General features: G+C 49.4%; 1 protein-coding gene across 3 annotated transcripts in view; it reads right to left on the bottom strand.

The window, feature by feature from the left end:
* SPATA13 (spermatogenesis associated 13) overlaps window positions 1–22,841 on the bottom strand; it is a 223,041-nt gene that overhangs the window by 42,437 nt on the left and 157,763 nt on the right. For 2 of the 3 annotated variants that reach the window (XM_061133466.1, XM_061133467.1), the window contains exons 2-4: window positions 17,445–19,043; window positions 4,333–4,698; window positions 2,357–2,501 (exon numbers count right to left, since the gene is read on the bottom strand). In XM_061133466.1, the coding sequence (XP_060989449.1) occupies window positions 2,357–2,501; window positions 4,333–4,698; window positions 17,445–19,043 (2,110 nt within the window). The remainder of the gene's footprint in view (window positions 1–2,356; window positions 2,502–4,332; window positions 4,699–17,444; window positions 19,044–22,841) is intronic. The other variant, XM_061133468.1, reaches the window with a different exon arrangement.

Raw genomic sequence — 22,841 nt, 5'->3', positions numbered from 1 at the left:
TCGTGTTAAACCTTTGGCCGCATGTGAGCATGCTGCATAGGGCTGCGATCATGGTTTGTTACGGGCTGAATGTGTACCCCCCAAAAGATGCTGAAATTCTAACCCCCAGTACCAGCGAGGCTGTGTCCTTATTTGGAAACAAGCTCTTCGTAAATGATCAAGCTGACAGGTGGTCATTAGGACGGTGCCCCTAATTCTTTAGGGCACCACGTAAAGATGAAGGCAGAGACCAGGGAGATATAGCCAGACGCTGAGTTCTGGGGACCTGAGGCTGCCAGGAGCCAAGAAACGGCAGAGGGTCCCCACCTCAGGCCTTGGAAGGAATCTGCCCTGCTTCCAGCCTTCAGAATGGAGACAATTCTGTCCTGCTGATGAAGGGACCCAGTTTGTGGTACTCTGTGATGGCAGCCCTAGTAAATAAAACAATATATGTGTGACTTTATTTCCTTTTTTCCCCTCACTTTTCTCACATTACAGTGGTCACCTTCCCTGTCATTATAGACTTTTTCCTGATGCCACTGTAAGCTGTTTTGAAGTGGTCACCCATAGACGCCGAGCTCACTATTCCAAGCAAGCAAGTGGACACTTGCTTCGACTTCTTTCCATCACACGTAACGCTGGGAAGGACATTGTGCGCTCAGAGCCTTTTCTCTCCTTGTAACAACTTTCCTGAGATACATCACCGGACGCTGACGACTGGGTGGGACAGAAGGGACTGCTGAGCAGAAGGATGACCAACGATGCATTTGTCACCGGGGTCCCCAGGGCAGTGGGTTTGAGTTCTGAGCGGAACAAACGCTGCCGTGTATGAAGGGAAGGAAGGAGGTTCTGGGCAGAGTGAGGGTGCGAGCCAGGTGGTGGGTGGGAGACAGGAGAGGCGCAAATGGCAGGTGGGCAGGGGGCAGAGCCTGTGAACTCCTTATGGGGCTGGGACTTTATTCCAGTAACCACAGGGAAGTTCGCAGGGAAACGGCAGTAAGAACCGAACAGGAATAGGCGCTCAGAACCAGTGTGGATAGAAGCCGGGCCCGAGAAGAGGCAGGGGCCCTGGGATGAGGGTGGGGGCGCGATCCCAGGGGTCCCACCTGCTCAGCCGAGAGGACACAAATCAAGAGATGCTCGAAAACTTCCGTGGCCCCCAGCCACCCTCCAATTCCTCTTTCTTGTCGCCCTGTCTGATGAGAGTTCAGACTGGGTTCCTCCTGGGGTAGAAACCAGGCTACCTGATGGTGGGAGAGGAGGGGACAATTCCTCAGCCATACGTTCAGGCCGATCGCTCAGCCCCAGGCACGGACCTCCCAGGACACAGTCCCAGGACAACCATTTCTGGGTCACTTCTCCACGGGCCCTGGTCCCTCCTCCTCCCACTCCCTGAAATCTAAGTGACACCGAGCAATACCCTCCTTCAAGTCTCCAGAAAGGACACTCTTTAAATCCCACCCCTTCTTGTGGCTCCGGTCACCACTGTCACATGGAGGGCGTGCCCTCCGAGGGCGAGCTGGCGAGGCCTCTGAGCGCCCTGTCCCTCACTCACGCTCACGTGCGAGGCTCGTCTTCAAAGACAAGACAGAAAACGTCAGCACTGAAGCTCTCCGGCGGCCAGCTGTCCACTGTCTCTATTTAAAGAGTCAGCACAGCTCAGTGGTTAAAAACATGGGCCTGCAGTGAAAATTCTACCCGATTGTAGATTCAAGTTCCTTCCTTGCCACTTCCTGGGTGGTTTATCTATTTACTGTTGGGGTTTCTGATCTGTAAAGCGAGGATCACAAGAGCATCCGCCTAGCACAGAGCTGAGATCAGATGAATTAATCCTCAGAGGACCTGGGAGGGTGTCTGCCCCACAAAACTGCCCGTCCTATCCCCGCCTGTGAGCCGGCCAGGCCACTGTCCAACCAGCAGGCTGGCTCAGACAACGGTGTCCGTGCTCAGGAACCTAAAGTCAGGTCGGCAAGTGTTCACTGGGTAAGTCCCAGGCTGGCATATGCACGGCTTTATTAGATAAAGTCTTCCATGCATATACCATCTATTAGATAAACAGTATGGGTGAATCTCAAACTCTCAGGAAGAGCTTTCAGGGGGTTAAGACAAATCCCCAGGAGCCCATTCATGGTCAGATCACCACAGCAGGAACGCGGGACCCAGACTTCTCAAGGTTAAGGTCACTGGGATGACGCAGAGCCCATAGGGCACCTTCTCTGGACAGGGGCGCCAGGCCTACCCCTGCAAAGGTGGCTCTGACACCCAGTGGGCCCAGGGCAGGCCAGACGGGCGCAACGGACCGGGCTCCCGGACTGAGCAACAACTCCACACCCGCCTCCGGGAGAGGCACCTGCCCGGGGGGTGCTGTGAGACTCACCATTGGACGCTCTCAGGTGCCGCCGGCGTCCCACGCGGTCCAGCCCGATGGGGGTGCTCTGGGAGAAGGCGCAGGGCCGCAGCCGGGCTGACACCGCCCTATAGGGCGGCACCTGGTGTGCGGGCACGGGCGGCCGGGCGGCGGGCTGCGGAGGAAAGGAGGGGTGGTGAGGAGAGGCAGGAAGTGGGGCTGGGAGCCTCGAAGCCCCAGGTCACGGCTGCACAGGCTCAAGGGCAACCTTCCTCCAATGCGGAAACCCAGTGCAGACCCTCAGGGTGTCAGGTGTTCAGCCACCGGTCGGGACACACCGCGGGGACACTCAGGAAACACCCTGGTGGAGGAAGTGACAGCCCCCACCCACACGCGTCCAGCTGCACCCCCAGGGAAGCTGAGGCGGTGCCAGTGACTGAGGCCCGTGACAGTTCCTTCCCACACACCCCTCCACCACACTCACACCCACCCGCAGGCAGGGACCAGCATCTGTGGAACATAGTTCTCGTTCACCTTAACTAACAGGACAGTGAGCTTTGTCTAAAAGGAGAGTTGGTTTTCCACCAATTTAGAACCATCTATAGCCCCTGGGATCTTCCGTACGAGTCGTCCCTAAAACGACACTGAAGGCCATGTTGGTCCATGCTTTCCATAGGCTTTCTCAGTATTTCTCTACCCAGTTCCCTAAACAAGGTTAGGGGGCAGAAAATTATCTTACTATGCTCCTTTTGGATACTCTGAAGTGAAAAACTGTCTTAAGTGCTTAGATTGCCCCTAGACTGTGTTTCACATTAGAACAGATTTGCTTCCATTCAGAATCATTTCCTGTGATACCATGGTGAGGACAGCCACCCTCAGAATTATTTCCTCGCATATAGAGCATCTCAACACAGCAAAAAATCTGCAGTATTTTTCAACATAATCTGCTTTCACCTTGACTGAATTCAAATTAGTTCAATTAAGCAAGACATTTTGGGGGCACTTGCTATAAATAAGCACTGTGCCAGGGTTATAGGGAGAATGGAAACAGAAAATCCAATACCAATATATTACTGCCTTTTCAAGAGAATGTGTGGGTTATTTAGGGCTTCCCTGGTGGCTCAGGTGGTAAAGAATATGCCTGCAATGCAGGAGACCTGGGTTTGATCCCTGAAGAAGATCTCCTGGAGAAGGGAATGGCAACCCACTCCAGTATTCTTGCCTGGATGCCTGGATGCCTTGCATGGACAGAGGAGCCTGGTGAGCTACAGCCCACGGGGTCACAAAGAGTAGAACATGACTGAGTGACTAACATTTTCACTTTCTTCCTGAGTTATTTATGATATCAACTAGCAAGTTAAAAAAAAGGAAAAATGAAACCCACACTTACTCATGTATGGTTCTGTGGACCCTTGACCATGGCTGGGATAAGACCTCACCAAATATAAACTCCTTCTGAATGGGGGCCTTTATTTAAATGTTTGTATCCTCAAAGGGCTTTCTGGGTAATTGATAAGCATTTGTTGAATTTCTAAAATATACTAAGGGAATAATATTAAGATTTTAATCTACTGTCAAAACAGTTACAAAGCTGCAGCTGACATGTAAAGAGTAATAAAATGGCAGAAAAAATTACTTTCTCATCTAGAAAAAATCAATTTTCTTCTTGTCTTTCCATTTTAGGGATAAATGGCATTTTCTTTCCAGATTTCTTCTTTGAGGAAGCTCACTAAATACACACGGCTACTTTCCCCAGATGATTCAGAACAAACAGCAAACCAGTTTCACATATTATCTGAGATCCCAGAAAGACAGAAGATTAGTCAGAGCCATCCAAATGTCAGTGGGTTAGTTCTAATTCATGCATGTTTTCAGAGTCAGGAAGAAAGGCTGTGAGCAAATGCCGCCATCCCCGAGGCAGAGGGAAGAAAGGAAAATGTGTCTGGGAAGTCTGCAGCGAGAGGACAGAGGCCAGGAGGCTCTGGGGGCAGCACGCCTGGTCTTACTTGGGGCAGGAGGGTTTCCCCCTCCTCCGTCTGGCTGCTCCCATAGAAGCTGACCCCGCCGATCACAGAGATGGGGCGTCTTCTCGGGCCCCCCCGCGGACAGCCCCCGGCAGGAGTCTGGTCTTCAGGGTCTGTGGGGGCCACACTGGGCTGGTGGTCACTGTCCGCAGTGTCCTCTTTCTGGGGGTCCACGGCGATTGTGTCTTCTGGGATAGACAGACTTCGGGCGACCAGCTGGCCATAGTCGGAGAGTGGTCGGGGCCTCGACCTCCTCCCAGACCCCAGTCTCCTCCTGGGGATCCTCTGAGCCTCCGTCCTCTCTTCCTCCGGTGGGGGAGCCTGCCTCCAGGACCCCTCAGTCACAACCTTTTCAAATGTGAACAAGTTAAGTAAGGGTGATATCGAGGAAGGCAGTGAGAACAAGCCCCCATCCCTCCCCACCAAGCTGACTGTGTGCCAGAAAAAAGTGACTGAAACATGGATGAGAAGAGGCAAACCTGTCTTTAATCGGTAGTGATTAAATTTCAGTAGTGATGTTTGTGACCCATGATGAACCATCATACAAGATACTAAGAAAATCAGTGCCCATTTGTTTATTTTTGTTTCCGTTTTCATTAGTCTAGGAGGTGGATCAAAAAAGAATTTCCTGCAGTTTATGTCAAAGAGTATTCTGCCTGTGCTTTCCTCTAAGAGGTTTATAGTACCTGGCCTAACATTGAGGTCTTTAATCCATTTTTGGGTTTATTTTTGTGTGTGATATTAGGGAATGTTCTAATTTCATTATTTTACATGTAGCTGTCCAGTTTTCCCAGCATCACTTATTCAAGACTTTGTCTTTTCTCCATTGTATGTTCTTGCCTCCTTTGTCATAGATTAATTGACCGTGGGCCTGTGGGTTTATTTCTGGACTTTCTAACCTGTTCCATTGATTGACATTTCTGGCTTTGTGCCAGTACCATACTGTTTTGATTACTGTAGCTTTGTAGGATACTCTTACACAACAAAGGAAGCCATAAAGAAAATGAAAAGACAACCCTCAGAATGGGAGAAAATATTTGCAAAAGAGACAACTAAGGAGTTAATCTCCAACATATACAAACAGCTCATTCAGCTCAATGCAAAATAAATAAATAAATAAATAAATGGGTGAAAGTGAAATAAACATTTCTCTAAAGAAGACATACAGACAGACAAAATGCACATGCAAGGATGCTCCACATCACTCATTATTACAGAAAGGTGAACCAAAACTAAAATGAGGTTATCACCTCATACCAATCAGAATTCCTATCATCAAGAAATATACAGACAACAAATGCCAGAGAAGGTGTAGAGAAAAAGGAACCTTCCTACACTGTTGGTGGGAATGTAACTTGGTGAAGTCACTATGGAGAACAGTATGGAGGTTCCTTAATAAACTAAAAACAGGGCTGCCATATGATCCAGCAATCCTACTTCTGAGCACATATCCAGACAAAACTGTAATTCAAAAAGATACATTCTCCCCAATATTCACTGAAGCACTATTTACAATAGCCAAGACATGGAAAGAACCCAAATGTCCATCAGCAGAGGAATGGATAAAGAAGATGTGGTACATATACATTAATACAACGGAGCATTACTCAGCCTTAAAAAGAATTAAATAATGCCATGTGCAGCAACATGGATGGACCTAGAGATTATCATAAGCGAAGTCAGACAGAGAAAGACAAGTGTCATGTGATATCACTTATATGTGAAATCTAAAAAAAGGGTACAAGTGAAGCTACCTACAAAAGAGAAATAAGAGTGACAGATATAGAAAACAAGCTTACGGTTACCAGGCGATAAGGGGAGAGAGGGATAACTCGAGAGACTATGACTGACAGATACACACTGCTGCTGCTGTGGCTTAGTCACTCAGTCATGCCCGACTCTGTGTGACCCCATGGACTGGGGCCTGCCAGGCTCCTCTGTCCACGAGATTTTCCAGGCAAGAGTACTGGAGTGAGTTGCCATACCCCCCTGCAGGGGATTTTCCCAACTCAGAGATAGAACCTGGGTCTCCTGCATTGCAGGCAGAGTCTTTACCACTGAGCCACCAGGGAAGCCCATATACACAACTACTATAAATAAAACAGATAAATAATAAAGCTCAGGTAACACAGACCTGCAGGAGAAATGGCCCAGAGGCTGCATTTGCTATCCAAGGCACCCTCTCTCAGCAGGTTCACAGACAATGTGTCTTAAGGGGACTGAGTCTGGGCTGCTGCTCGGCCCGACACCTGGGGACTTGGTATGATGGGGTGAGCACTAAACCAGATCAGCCTACTAACCAGCTGGGTGTGCCTGAACGAGTCACCACTAACCTCTCAGGATCTCAGATTCCAGACCAGACAACCCCACAGGTGGAGAGTCTGCCGCCCGGAATTCGACACTTCCCAAAGTCTCAAGTGGCTGTTTCAGAGGCAATGCCATGTACTAGGAGAACCCCCAAGGTGTGGGAGTGGGCAGACTTCTATCTAGTCCGCCTGGGCCTGGGGTTGGCTCTGTGGCCCCAGGCAAGTTGCCTGAGGTCTGCAGACTTGCTTCAGCCACTGCTCCCATCTGGGCGCTGGGAGGACAAAATGCAAACGTGAGGATCAGGGTGCCCATCCACCTAAGCCCTGGTGAGTCACTGTTCTCAAAGAGCTGTGCGGGAGAACCACCACGAGGGCTCAACCCACAGACCTTCCACGTCTGGGCTCAGAGCAGGCAGCGGTCCCTAGAAGCCTGGTGCCCTCAGCTCCTCCATCCTGAGACACTGTGTAACAACGATTTGAAAGTAAAACAGAACCCCACCCAGGGAGGGCTGGAACAACCAGGCAAGTCATGAGACAGCAGGGCAGGCAGAGCGGCCACTCTGGTTGATGTCTCCCCACCCCCAAACCCCCAGAGCCCTGCCCTGAGGACTAGTCCAACAAGCCCCGCCTCTCGCCAATCAGTGGCAACTGACACCTGAAATGCAGGTCACGTACTTCTGATCTGAGACCCAGGGAAGTCTGGTGACTTGCTCAGGGCCACGCAGCCAGTCAGCAGCAACAGACACCAAGTGTGGGCCTTGTAACCTGTCCCCACTACACCATGATGTGCCCATATGCCAAGACGTTGTTGTTTAGTCCCTCAGTCGTGTCCAACTCTTTGTGATCCCATGGACGGTAGCCCACCAGGCTCCTTTGTCCATGGGATTTCCCAGGCAAGAATACTGGAGTGGGTTGCCATTTCCTTCTCCAGATATACCAAGTCACCTCTGCTCAGAAGGGAGTGGGCTCTGACAAACTCCACTCCCTTCTGACCCGCCAGTTCGATTTTTACAGCCCGGACGTCTATTCCAATTCAAGTCACCGTGGACGGGGTCCAGAATACACCATGGCGAATGAACACCACTTTGAGCTGCAGACACGTAAGAACAGGCTTTCCTTTTCCCTGAAAGCAGGAGAACTTGGTTGACATAAATCCCTTCCCTTCCTTGCAAGGAAAAGGTACTCTTTTCCTTCCTACCAGGGAAGACTGACTCTTATCACTAAGAGGAGAAGCCCTCAGCTAAACAGACACCGGCACAAAACTAGCCTGTCTCTCACCTATTCTACAGGGTCCTCATCTTTCTTAAAAGTCACTCATTTTCCATAAGTGGCTTTTCCTACCTCTTTCCCCTGTTAAGATGCACTAACCACTTCCAGTCACAGTTTTCTGTGAACTCCCACTTATTCACATGAATAAAAGTCATCTTTTGTCAGTTTAATTTGCATACCTCCAGAAAAAAAACATAAGGGGGTGTATTAAAACATTTTCCTCTGATGCCACAGGAAAATATGAGAGTGACTGGGGGAAAGTTTGTATTATTATTATTATTTTGCAGTATGTACATATAAAAACAGGCTATTATGGGTTGCTTAATTCATTTACTAACTCAAACAGCACAGACAACTTAAGCACACATGAGAATAAACCCGTTTATATCATCATCCTGTGACAAAAAGGTTCAGAAACAGCATGCTAGAAAAAACAGAAGTACAAAAAAATTGCAGACAATAAACTGATCACAAATCTACAGGCAGTTGTTGGTTTTTCTTTTTTTTTTTTTTGCACTTACGCAACCTGCTTTCCTCATTGATACAGAAAAGAAAAAACAGAGAGACAGACAGATGGGTTTAGGAAAACCAGCGGCTGTCTTAAAGATGATCAGGTAACAAATCCTTCTGAGAGCAAACACGCTCCAGGAAGCGATGGGGGCGGGTGAAAGGAAGGTGTGCAGAGGCAGGAAATGAGATGCTGGCTCCTTTAAGCTCATGCCCACAGGGCAGCTTGGGGAGAACCGGCTGTGGCTGTGCTTTGACACTGCGCAGCCCCACCGGGGACAGCAAAGGAGAGAGCTCGCATTCTGGGTGGTACAGAATTGTAATACATAAAACCAAAACGTACACTTTACTCAAAGCAGAAGCCCAGAGGGAGGGAGGGACAGATGGGGAAAAACCCCTCAGACTGAAGCTCACATCTGAACAGCGAGGCTTTGCCAGAAGACACATTCCTTGCAAGACACATGTGAAGTGTCCCGCAAATTCTGAAACTGAATCATTGGGCAAACTTTACGTACTTTGAAATACGGCCATCCAGGGGACACAGCTTGATTGCGACTCTTCCTAGAACTACAGACACCAGCGAGCCAAGACCTACCCCAACTCTGCTGCAGGCAGTGGCCCCCAAACGCTCTGAAGAACAGCAGGGAACCACATCCATGTTCTCCAAGAGTGTTCCCTTGCTTTAGAAACACTCTCTTTGAGTGTAGGTGGCTGGGCCGGAGTCCCACCTGGTCCACCTTCTCACAGTCCAGCAGCTCAGCGCAGAACCACCCAGGGCTCAGAAAGCCTGCCCTAGACCTGCCAATTCACACCCGTCATCAACGTCTGTACACAGACTTGTGTGTGGCCTCGTTAACCCTTGCTTCCTAGTACAGTTTTAAGTACTTTCCCTAGGCTGTGGGAAGAAAGCTGGATATGGAGTCAAAAGAGAAATACTGCTGACTCTGTGTATGAGCTCAGTCGTGTCTGACTCTCTGTGACCCCATGGACTGTACCCACCAGGCTCCTCTGTCCATGGGATTCTCGAGGCAAGAACACTGGAGTGGGTTGCCATTTCCTTCTCCTTGGAATCTTCCCCACCCAGGAATCAAACCTGCATCTCCTGCATTGGCAGGTGGATTCTATACCACTGAGCCACTTGGGAAGCCCTCGAAAGAGAAACACATGAGCAATTAATGCTTGTTCTCTCCCTGGAGAGTTCAACACTGGTGTTACAGACTTCAGTTGTCCTGACAGGTGTAAAACTGATGATTAAATGTGCTGAAAAGAGTCTGTGAGCCTATGGCCTTTGTAACTTGTTTGACGGGCAGAATAGGTAATTCATTAAAAATGCAAATATTAATGTTCACGCTGACACAGTTTACTACCGATCATGCAGTTCTCTGAGCATAAAAAGACCCTTACTGATAACTATGAAAAATCTAGACTCTTGAGGTCTCCCCTCCCCTGCCTTCATAATAATCATTCAGAGGAATTCCATTTTGGGGACTTAACAACCCCCCCCCCCCCCCCCGCACCGTCCTACTATCTCAGAATCAATAGCAGCATAATGCAAGAGCTGACTCACTGGAAAAGGCCCTGATGCTGGGAAAGATTGAGGGCTGGAGGAGAAGAGGGTGACAGAGGATGAGATGGTTGGATGGCATCATTGACTCAATGGATATGAGTCTGAGCAAACTCCAGGGAAGCCTGGTGTGCTGCAGTCCATGGGGCCACAAAGAGTTGGACGTGACTGAACAACAAAATGAACAACAAAGAGTTGGACATGACTGAACAACAACAAAAATGTTCCAAAATCAAGAACCGTGTTTTAGAGCTGAACATGACAGAAGCCTATTGTTCTTCTACACCTTCTTGGACAGGAGACCTTGTTGATGCTGTCTGAACTCCTCTATACAGAGACGGAGAGGAATCAGGATGCAGGGAAGGAGGCAGTGAGGCAGGGCTCAGCTTACTCTCTGGGGAGGGTGATAAAGGATGGTGTTTGTGTTCCCAGCGTCAGTGAACTTCAAGCCACAGTTAGCAGTACAGTCATGCCACTCATCAGCCCTAAATGCCTGTAGAATCCAGGAAATCAAGGCTTTCTGGATTAGAACACAGAACAGCACCTTCATAAATATGCCTGCCTCTGTGTTTCAGCTGAGGAGATCTCAGGCACCCCTAACTTGTCCCCCTCCCTCTCCAGCCACCCCCACCCACGTGATGACTATGTTCTGCCATCATTCAGCCTCTCAGAAGGAATCTGTTCACGGCTCTCGTGGAAGCAGTAACTCTCTCCCGTGTCTCTAATCCATTTTCCATCCTAAGAGGAGCATGGCTAAGACTCTCCTAAGACTCTCAGTAAGACACACATCAGATCATGGCTGGCGATTCAAAACCTCATCCTATGTGCCTTTCCAGCTCCAGCTTCACCAGCCACACCAAACAACTCACTGTTTGCCACACGTTATCTGATGCAATTGGAAATGAGGGAACGGCTGCTCCCTCCACTATACCTTTTTGCCCCTGTCCACCTGGAAATTTCATCCTTCAACATTCAAGTGAAGTATCACTTCCTGCAAGAAAACCTCATAAATTCCCCTGGGCTCTAAGTTCTGTTTTCTGTGGCTCTGTTAAAACCACTGCTATATTTTTATAGGCTTGATTTATTTATCTGGGTGTCACATGAAAGCAGCTACTTACATTCTTTCCAAATGATCTGATTCTATCATCACATCCCCAAAGTCTGGGAAACCAGCTGTTAGAAACCTTCATGAATGGTTAAGGGATGAATGGGGATTGGTGGGTAAAGGAGCAAATAAGTGAGCAGTTCTGGGTGTCAAGGAAGCAGTTCTCACCCTACACCCAGACATGACTTTATAAAAAGAACTCGGGGGGGAGTCAGAAAAAGGACACGACTTTCCCAGGATTCTTTCTTTTCGGCAACTCTCACTGATGATGACTAGATCTGTCACCCCTCCTTTAAAGGGACAACAGTCCAGCCAATGAACTTGATTGGTCAAGTAAACCCTGAGCCTGATGAGATGGCTGTTCAGCAAGAACACCCTGGTTAAGAGTCTGGGGCTGTGGGTACAGGGACCACGGGAGGGAAGTCACAACCAGGAGCGGCGCCTGGTGTTTCATGAGAATCTAACGTGGATGCTGCAAAAGATCTCCAGTGTGCTTAATTCAAAACTTGCAGTATAAGTATTTCAGATGAATAATTTATGCCTCAGAAAGAACAAATCCAGACGTGCAGTGGAACCACGCTGTAAGTAAACATATGACACATTTATGCTGTATATCAGGGACTGGATCAGTCACACACTGTGTCCAAGGGCCATCCACCCCACCTGAGGTTCTGACCTTCTGGACATGGCGTGGCTCTGGCCCCAGAACCACAGGCCCACTACTGTCCACACAACTTTCTCTCCTGTGCCATCGGGTGATACACCTAAATTGCCAGGAGAGGGATGGAATGAAGGTCCTTAGCGAGCGGCCCAGCCCACCCCAAGCTGCCAACTCCACCCAGAAAACCAAAAGGACTCTGCTCTGGGCAAGGACCCGCGGAGGTAGGATGTGGTCCACGCTCCGTGGCAAGGATGCTGGATGCAGGGACAAGAGAAAACAGTGAGGAAGCGTGCAGACAGCAATGACGCCAGCATCTCAACACTGGCCTTCACTGATCCCACCTCATTTAATCCTAAAAGCCGTACAGTAGATACTTTAAATTCTGTTTTACAGATAAGGAAGATGAAAGGATTGCACCAAAGATTGGGAAACCAGAAATGGTCAGAATGTGTTTGCATGTTTCCCAGCAGAGCCCCAGGCTTTGGTATCCCTGGAGGCCTGGCTTCAGGCCCAGCCACAGGACTTGGAGGGGTGATACCTTTTCTAGGCCTCAGTTTACCCAGCATCTAAAGTAAACCCAAAAATGCTGACCTTGAGAGGGCAGCTGAGAAGGACCTTTATTAACCGAACAAGTCGGATAAACAGAGGTTGTTATGCATACTTTTAGTTGGATGAGTCAATGACATTTTTAGAGTTCCAATGTGAGCTGGTAAAATTCCATCCCCCACCTCCCTGAAGGGGGAGTAGCCATTGACGGTCAACATATTTTAGACCAAATGCTTTATACCACTGTTCCTCCTGGCTTGAAAGGTTTTAAAGCCATTTCTGGGACCTGGTGTTTGTACTCTATAGACGCTCATGTCCAGTTGATAAGAGTTCGATGGAAACACTAGAGTTACAAGTCATGTTTAACTCTTTCAGGGGTTAATGTCTCTCCTTCCTGAACCAGGAGTTAGCTGGGCAGAGCTGGAAGAGAAATGCCCAAACCTAACCTACAGGACATCAGGACCACGACAAGCCTGACTGAGACAGCAGGGGTCCACACTCAGTGCCTGACCTGTTCCCCTGTGGGCCCTGTTCCAGGTCCAGGTCACGGCTCTGAGGCACAAGCTCTGGCTGAGGCTCAGGGTCTGTGCCCTTCCTGTGCATCCTGGCTGGGCCCATTCCAGACTCAGAGAAACTCTGGCTGGAAGGTGGAAAGTGATCTGCAGAATTTAACTGGTCTGTACTGAAAGGACTGACTGAAGGTGGCAATTTTAACTAACAATGACTCTGATAACAGCTAATATTTATGCTTTGTTATTAGTAGTAATAATATCAATAATAAATAATACCATAGTTTTAATTATATGGTAAATAATATGACAAAATAAAACAAAATTTCTATTTATAATGTATAAAATATATAAAATACATGCTACATGCTAATGATCTACAATATAATGTTTAAAATGTAAAACATATAAAATATATGCATATTAAAACAATATATGCTAATGATATTAATAATAAAGATATTAAGCTAAGCAATCTTAAGGTACTATCAGTATATTTCAGGCACTGTGGTATCTTTTTAAAGAATATTTATGTGTTTAGTTATGTTTGGCTGCACTGGGTCTTCGTTGTTGCGTCTGTTGCTTCACTCTCCATCCTTCCTCACGTGCTGGATTTCCTCCCAACGCTTCAGAGCTCTGTTACCTCTGAGATCTCTGTGGCAATAAATTCCAATAGCCTTATCTCTGGTCATCTTTCTCCCCAGTTCTCTTTTTTTAGAGACGGTGTATTAACTTTTCAAACACACAGTTCTGAGCTTGGCCCTTCTCTATTCAAAGACATCTCTGATCCCTCAATGCTTATCAAGTAACATACAGATTCTTTATATGGAATCCAAGAATCCACAGTCTGAACCTAATGATTTCACTTGACCAGGATGGTTCCCTGGGACACCAAATCAAACTACTGTGTCCTGTTCTGTGAAATCACATAAAACCTCTGTGCCTCTGACCACTGAACTGTTCCACTTCCACTCCATAACCACCAGCAGAAATCTCACCTTCTTCAAACCAGATGTGATCACCCCTGTTAAGCCTGCCTGAATTTGGTGTGTGGGTAAGAACTACAACCCTTATGAAGTCCCTCAGCATCACGGTTTTACCCCTTTTGTGGGGTTTAACTCACTCAGCGTATTCTACTATGACTTAGATACATCTTAGGTCATTGATCGTCTCCCCGACATCACCCACTGTTCCTCAGAGCTATATCTGAGTGTCCGGAACCTCATGGGGACTCGGCAATTTGATCCATAAGGGTGTAACACGGTGGGTGTCAAAATCAGTTCTAGAAAACACTGACCTTACCTGGCCCCTGTCTGAAGGAGCCAGGTCAATTGAGGATGGGAAATCACAAAAGGACAGTGAATAGCAGATCGCGACGGCCACTGGGAAACACTGAACCAAGCGTTTACCACATAATTTCCTCGGTTCTTACAGACCTCCAAGACAGAGGGAGCTTTCCTGTGCTCTACCCTCGAGGTGTTTAAGGGTCTGCCCAATGCTGGGCATCTTTCAAACGGCAAACTAAAAGTCTGAAGCTCCATGTAAAGGCGTTACAATGGATTCTCATCACCTGAAAGAGCTCATCTGTGGCACACTCAGCACCACCAGGAACCCGGGCATCCTTTCTGCAGGACCAAGGACAGGGCCCTAACTCAGCCAGTGAGCTACTGGGTGACTCTGCAGGGACACCGGCAACCACACTACACCCTGTGCCTGCTCCCTTTATAAGGAACAGGCATAAACGCTCAACTGCATTTTTCAACCAAGTAACAATTTCAGTTTCATTCCCCAGGTCATCGTTGTTACAGGACGTTTACCACTAGGTGGCAGGAATACAATGCTATGGAGGTGATTTGGGGACACACAGTCTTGTTCCACTGTGTGCAGTTTTTCAAAGATTGCCACTTTTATTTCTAAATGATTCTAAGTTAAAAAGTTATTCTCCTTTATTTAAAACTGTATGATAATAAGCATTTTAAATATCATAAAATGTACAGCTTACAATCTTTTAAAATTCAACAATAACCATAGCTCAAGCTAGCTTTAAACGTGTAAGTGGAATCACACATACTATGTACGTACTAAGTTGCTTCAGTCATGTCCAACTCTTGGTGACCCCACGGACTGTAGCCCTCCAGGCTCCTCTGTCCGTGGGATTCTCCAGGCAAGAATACTGGAGTGGGTTGCCATACCCTCCTCCAGGGGATCTTCTGGACCCAGGGATCAAACCCACATCTCTTGTGTCTCCTGTACTGGCAGGCGGGTTTTTGACTACTAGGCTCCACCTGGGAAGTCCACAAGTGGAACCATACTATTGATAAACTAAAAAAATAACACAGTGTACATTAAAACATAGTAAAAGGCTGATATTTAGTTTTATTGTGGCTATATAAGATTGACAAATGCTGCTTCTAACCCAGGAAGATTGGAATTGCTGCATTTTAAAGCAAGGTGCTTTCTGGTTCGTTTTGTTTGTACTTTGCTTCTAAATGACAAAATAAAAGAGGAGGTTTCATGTTATATTTTACAAATACTTCTCTGCAAGTAACACTGAAGACTACCAGCATACACAACATAAATTGGGCAAAATCAGTTTTTTCTCTATTCAACATTTACTTTAACAAGCACACATAAGAGGAAGTGGGTTGACGTGCTACGTGAGAATTTTGCAGAAATGAATGCAACCTAAAAATGTAATAAACATCTTAAAAGAAAATCTGTAGCATTATCAACATGCATGTACTATTAACTACTCGTGTCCTGCTTTCTCTCTTCAGTGATTTCTTGTGGGTAGAAATTAAGTGACATAAACTAAGAACATCAAATATAAATGTGAAATTGTTTAACAGTCAAAAATTACCCTGGGAAGTAACTAAGTTAGAAACTAACTCTTGAATATGTTAATTAATTAATTAATTAAATGTGTTAATTAACATTTAATTAATATGTGCTCAGGAATAAAATACTTTAATGGCTTTTTAAAATTATTATTAATTTTGTTAAACAGAAAATGAAATCCCCACCTTTAACACAAAGAACCCTCTTGACCACAGCAAATCCCTCTTTTGAGGAGGAGGGAGGTGTCCTAAAATTCTCAGTATGGCAGGACAGGCTGCTTGGTGTAAGGAATTACTGGTCATCTCATTATCCAGGCAGAAGTAAAGCCCAGACTGGCTCAGGCCTTGATGAATAACACAACCCATGGCAGAGGCAGGACTCTTCCCTTGGCTGCCACTGACTCCCATTTCCTTACAACTGCTCCACTGACTCCTTTTAGGAATATGCAAATGAGCAAGTGGTCATCAACAAACAGGACCTCTGGAAGACAGATTGGCCCCGAGGTCTCCATGCAAGCCTGAATCCAGAAAAAGTGAGGCAGTCTTGCCCTGTGGCTACCTAGGGACCCATGAGGCGGACTTAGATCTCCTGAAAGCGATCTGTGGTAGGCTCCCTTTCTAAGGCTCCCTATAACGCAGCATTTACAAAACAGTCCAGAGGCTGCCCTGGATTCCAAGTTTGCTGCATCATCACGCTCTCTGCAGGCATGAAGGCAAAACTGAGGTCCTCTCTGGGGGCCAGTGGGAAGGAACTGCTGCTGGCACAATTTATACTTGTGATATAGTCTAGCTTCCCTGGTGGCTCAGTGGTAAAGAACCCGCCTGCCACTACTGGAGGCACAGGTTCAATCCCTGGATGGGGAAGATCCTTTGGAGGAGGTAATGTCAACCCACTCCAGTACTTTTGCCTGGAGAATCCCATGAACAGAGGAGCCTGGTGGGCTACAGTCCATGGGGTTGCAAAGAGTTGGACACAACTGAGTGACAGAATAACAACAACCACACAGTCTAGGATCTTATGGGAAGAATCCTTTGCAATACAGACACAAGCATGCATCTCCTTTGCTCTCAGCTCTGTAAGGGAACGTTACTGAATGCATTTATAGAGTAGAAATTACACAGTAAGGCTGCCTGGATCCTTGACAGGAAATGAAAAGAACATTGCTCTTGGAGCCTTGACAGTTATTAGTGAATTTGATTCATGAGATGCTTGTGTTCTACTCTAAAAATAAGTACAATAACCATCATAAAAATTTCTCTGAGCTATCATCACTCAGGGTTGACAGGTATAACAGTGCACATTTCTAATTCACTCTTGGGAAATGAAGCCGACTTAGAACATGTAATGGCCTCTTAACAAAGAATCTCATTCACATGAACTCTGTTGAAAAGGACATGGAAACAGTTTAAAGCAGAAGGAGAAAGAAGCTCATAATAATAATAATGTCTCAAAGATTAGAATTTTGAGAGCCCCTATTAGCTGCATAGAGTACAAGAGAGATGCCTTCAACTTTTCTCCCAAATCTAGCTCAGAGCTGGGCTCATCTCTCCTGGAGGAACTGTGTGGTATAAATGCCACCTCCAGGAGCTTCACACAACAGCGATACATTTCACAACAAAGAGAGAAATCACTTCTTAACCTGAGAAACAGCAACTGAAGACTCCTGAAAGCAACACAGCTAGGGCGCTGCCTCCAGGCAGGTGAAGGGACCACCTTTGCCCATCTCAGTGGGAGGAGGGTGGCGCTGACAGGCACCTATCCTGCTTGGCAGGCCACCAAGGATCCTTACCTCTTCTGTCTTGTCTTCTGGACCGTCCGCCCCTCCAAGGCTGGGCTGAGCGTGGCCGCCGGCGCCGCTGTCCTCCTTGCCCTGGTCACAGGCGGCTGGCACGGCCTCCTGAGAGCACCCAGAACTTTGCTCCCTCTGGGCGGGCCCCTCGGCCCTATCCTCGCTGTCCGCTGAGCTCAGCGACAGCGCGCTGACACTGTTGGGACACTTGGCACTCGCTGCGTCGGGGCTCCGAGGGCTGGGGGGCTTGGGCGTGGTGGGCCTCGGGGGCCCGAGAGGGTGCTCAGGCTCCGAGGGAAACCGGTCGCCAGGTCCCGGTTCGTCGGAGCCTCTGTCCGACATCTCCCGGGCCGGTGGGCTGGACGCAGAGCCCTGGGCGCGAGGAGCGGCACCTACTGGGACCGCTGCCCTGGGCGGTCCACCTGCACCCACCCGGCCCGGGTTTCGGGGCTCCGCGCACCCCCGTCCGCGCCCCTCGGGGCCGGCAGCCGCGCGGCGTGAGTAGTCATCGTGCAGCCGGCTGAGCGGCCGCGGCCCGGACGCTGCGCTCCCGGGGTCCCCGGTCCGGCCGGCCGTGCCACCCCCCGCGAGCCGCAGCACCCGGGCCAGGTCCGGCACCCGCAGCGGGCTCCTCCAGCGCCTGGGCCTCGTGGGAGCCCCGCCTGAGCTGTCGGAGTCGGCGGAAGAGCCGCTCAGCGTCCTGCGAGGCCCCCGGCCCTCCTGAGCGCCCCGCAGCTCGGCCAGGTGTGAGGCGGACTTCCTCCGGAAGGAGCTCTTACCGAGGAAGGTCAGGCTGTCGGTGCTCTTGCTGCGCCGGCAGACACCGTTCCGCTCGGGCTCGCGCGCTGGGGGTTCCGGGGCCTCACATGCCACAGGCCCGGGGGGCTCCGGATCGAGGAGGCGGATGCGCCCCAGGCCGTAGGCACGACGGAGGCTCCGCGACCGGAGGGCGCCGCGCGCGAAGCCGTCGTCCGGCTCCTCGGGGTCCGAGCCGTCGGAGGCGAAGCCGGGCCCCAGGGCGCACCTGCCCGCAGGGGCCCCCGCCGCCGCGCCGTTGGGGATGGACTTGCCCGGGTCTCGATCCGAGGTTCCTTCCTTCACCGCATCCCACCCCTCCCGGTTTTGAATGCCCTGGAGGACCGAGGACTTGAGTTTTTTGAAAGAGCCCATTTTCCGGAAGGAGGCCAGGGCGTTCCACGTGGACGAGCTGCCCACGAGGCCGGCAGGCCGGGGCCGCTCGCGGTCGGCGCGTGTCCTGCCCGGGCCGGCAGAGAAGAGGCGCAGGATGCGGGCCGGGCTGAGCCGCGCCTCCCGGGCGCCCGCGCCACCGCCGCTACAGCCGCCGTTGCGGCACGCCGGGTGGGTTCCCATGCCGGGGTCCTTGGGGTCAGAGATGGAACCAGGGACCGCAGCTCCGCGCCCGTGGCCGTTCTGCGCCGTGGTCATGTTCTCCGGGCCGGGGGCCCGCGGGCGCAGGTTAGGGCGGCTCAGACCCACGCGCGCCTCGATGTCCCCCGGCCCCACGCGCAGGCCTTCTTCCTGGGGGCCTCCAGCCTGGCCTTCCCGCCCGCCGTGCACATTGGGCTCCGCAGTCACCGCCTGCAGCGGAAACAAAGCAGGGAGTTAGCCCCGTCAAGCCAAGAAGAACCTCCATCAGCGCAGGCTTGGCTATTTTGTTTAGGAGTTGCTAACAGAAAACCAGGCCTGCCGATCACATAAAAACTATTTTCAATTACACTATTAATAAAATGTTATTTTTTCCTAATTCATAAATGAAATGGGAGGAATGCAAATTTTGCCTATGGGTTGTGCATTCCTTATGATGGTAAACTCTGAAATCTACCCGCATTTGTTTCAAGAAAACTTTTGAAAAACTGCTAGAATGAAAAAGCCAAGGCGTAGTTCAAGATTGTATCTTCTTGTTATTCAAAATAGAAGACATCATCAATTATCTCACATACACACACACAATCCAACAATATTCCAAAATGTCACAGGGAAACTTGAACCAAGTTCAATTTAATGCAGCTCATAGGAGGCGAGTGCTCAGTACACAGGAGGCCTCAAGCAAGGAGCTGTGATGTCAAGACAATGAGCTGCGTATAGTCTGTGAAATACCCCAAACTGTAATGACAAAGATGCAAAACACCCCGGGGGCCACCAGAGCAGGAGGGACCAAGCTGATTCAGCCTGAGGTCAGGCTCTGGGAAGGAAACCACATTAGAGGGGCCTCAGACCAAAGATGCTAACTGGCTGGGGGAGTACAGAATTGAGGGTAATACTGAACTATGAGAAATCCAGACACACAAATTCACATCAAACCAATAGCACAGTGTCTGTGCTCTCCCCCAGTGAACACGCGGTTCTCATGGCCTCTGCCCATCAGGCCAGCCTGGCCTTCCCAGCGAGGGAGCATGGCTCCCCTGCTCTCAGTGAAGGATCAGTGATGGAATTGAGGAGGGTGCTCATCATCGTTTTACCAAGTGTGTGCATGTCAGACACCAGCGCGAGGTGCTTCAGAAACAACATGGCACTGGAAAACCTAAGAGGTCAACAGGACTATCCCTGTTTTATACACAGTCAGATGGACGCCTGGGCAGGTTAGGTAAGTCACCTGAGGGTCCCACTGCTCTCCCACCCCAAAGGCTATGCTCTTCTCCACTGCTTCAAGCTAGGATTTGAACACAGGTGTCCGACTCCAAGTTCAATGCCTCATGACATTGTTCAGTCACTCAGTTGTGTCCAACTCTTGGCGACCCCATGGATTGCAGCACGCCAGGCTTCCCTGTCCTTCACCATCTCCGGGAGCTTACTCCTGTGACAGAGCCAGTGGAGGCCTGTCCAGAAGTAAGTGGCTCTCTCTCCAGGATGATTTAAGAGGCGCTGACCACCCTAAGCACCTCCCTCACATTCTGTCGCAGCCCAGGCCCAAGGCTTGTCCGTCCCAGAGCCAGCCCTGAGATCCGAGCACGGTCTGTCAATTGTTGCTGTTGTTCAGTCGCTCAGTCATGTCCAACTCTTTGCAACCTCATAGTCTGCAGCACACCAGGCTTCCCTGTCCTTCACCATCACCCAGAGCCTACTCAAACTCATGTCCATCGAGTCAGTGATGCCATCCAACCACCTCATCCTCTATCGTCCCCTTCTCCTCCCACTTTCAATCTTTCCTAGCATCAGGGTCTTTTCAAATGAGTCAGTTCTTCCCATCAGGTGGCCAAAGTATTGGAGTTTCAGCTTCAGCATCAGTCCTTCCAATGAATATTCAGGACTGATCTCCTTTAGGATGGACTGGTTGGCTCTCCTTGCAGTCCAAGGGACTCTCAAGAGTCTTCTCTTAAACCACAGTTCAAAAGCATCTTCTTCGGCGCTCAGCTTTCTTTATGGTCCAGCTCTCGAATCCGTACATGACCACTGGAAAAACCACAGCCTTGACTATATGAGCCTTTGTTGGCAAACTGATGTTTCTGGTTTTTAATATGCTGTCTTGGTTTGTCATAACTTTTCTTCCAAGGAGCAAGAGTCCTGATTTTATGGCTGCAGTCATTGTCCACAGTGAGATAACCCTGACTTAAGTCAGGTCCTGGAAGTCCTCACGACACCAGTCAAGACCAATATTCTGAGGGGCTTCCCCTGTGGCTCAGCTGGTAAAGAATCTGCCTGCAATGTGGGAGACCTGGGTTCGATCCCTGGGTTGGAAAGATCCCCTGGAGAAGGGAAAAGCTACCCACTCCAGTATTCTGGCCTGGAGAATTCCATGGACTATATAGTCCAGGGGTTGCAAAAATATTCTGAAGACAATGTTAAAGGTAGAAGAGAAGGAGCAAGGTGTATACAGACCTTGAGGTCAGGTCCCAATCTGGCAAAACCCTCTCACGTGCAGAAAAAAATCCAACCTCATGCAGAGATCTCCTCTGCTCCTCCACTCCAGATTCTGACAGGTTCGTCTTCCTTTGCCCCTAGCTTGTGCCCACTGAGGGGAATTCCCAGGGAGAATCATAGATAAAGGGTTGATTCCATCTGGGACCAGGGAGGCTCCACAGATGCAGACCCGGGAGCCTCTCTGAGGTCCACTTAGCCAGCTCCCTTCATCAGAAGATGCCCTCTGAGGTCTACTGTTCATAGAGGTGAGGGGCCTAAAGAGCTGGGGGCTGCATCTGAATCAACTGTATCAGCAACATCCCAACTCACCCTGGCACCAAGGCTGGATACAAAATCTACCACCAGCCGCAGAATGAACCTAACACCCAGCATCACCCACCCATCCTCACCTACTCTGGGAGGGACAGGCATTGTGGCTGTTGCTGCTTCTCACAATTTTGAAATGAAGCAGACAACTTATGCCTACTGCCATGTCCAGTCATAGGCACTGACTGCACAGTAGGTAATAATAAAGGTCCTGTTATGAGCTGCCCTGGACACAGAAGAGCAGACAGTATCCCCGCCTTGTAATCTGGCTGGACGAAGACGGTGTCTTGACACCACAACCAGAGGGCGCTATGAGACCTTCTATAACCAAGGACCCACGGGTGAAGCTGATCCTAAGGGCTCAAGGGGTGCAGGGAAGCCTTGCTTTCATGTTGGGTGGTTTGAGAATGTTCCATGGAGGACTGAGGGCCAGGTCTATGTCTAAACTGTCGCCTGAATCTTGAGTAAAGCCATTTCTGTCATCCTTGCTTCAGCACCATCTATAAAATGAGAGATGCGGACATGTATGTGTATCTCTGCTGGCCTGTGGGAGGCGGGCAGGATCCATGATAAATTCAAGGTGGTGACATGGCAATGGCCCGTTCCAGGGGGGGTCTAGCACAGGTATAGGAAGCTGTCCGTTGGCCCCCAGATGGGGGATCCTCCAGGTTGTGGGACTCTCTGAGGTGAAACTGTAAAGTTCTTTGCAAACCAAGATGACCGTTGATCCTACACTAAGGATAACAATGTGGCTGGAAGGATGGTTCGATGTAATAGTGGAAACTCAGTAAAAACAGGTTTAGAAAAGCCTAAACCTTCCTTGGTCTAACACTTTAAGAGTATCCGCAGGTGCCACCTTTGAGAAGCCATTGCTAATTCCCTAAAGTGAATTAAACCCCTTACTCTGTGGGTTCCAGTTGTTCAGTTCCTCAGTCATGTCCAACTCTCTGTGACCCCATGGACTGTAGCCCACCAGGCTCCTCTGTCCCTGGGACTTCCCAGGCAAGAATACTGGAGTGGGTTGCCATTTCCTCCTCCAGGGGATCTTCCTGGCCCAGAGATCAAACCTGTTCCTCCTACATTGGCAGGCAGTTTCTTTACCACTGAGCCACCTGGCAAGCCCAGGCGGCTCACCAAACGGCTTTACCAAAGTGTATTCTGATGATATATATTTATATTTATCACTTTAACAGGTTCATGTGGCTGCCTTCA

Source organism: Dama dama, chromosome 30, assembly GCF_033118175.1.
Source record: "Dama dama isolate Ldn47 chromosome 30, ASM3311817v1, whole genome shotgun sequence".
Lineage (NCBI taxonomy): Eukaryota > Metazoa > Chordata > Mammalia > Artiodactyla > Cervidae > Dama > Dama dama.
This window is presented reverse-complemented; position numbering and strand designations above follow the sequence as displayed.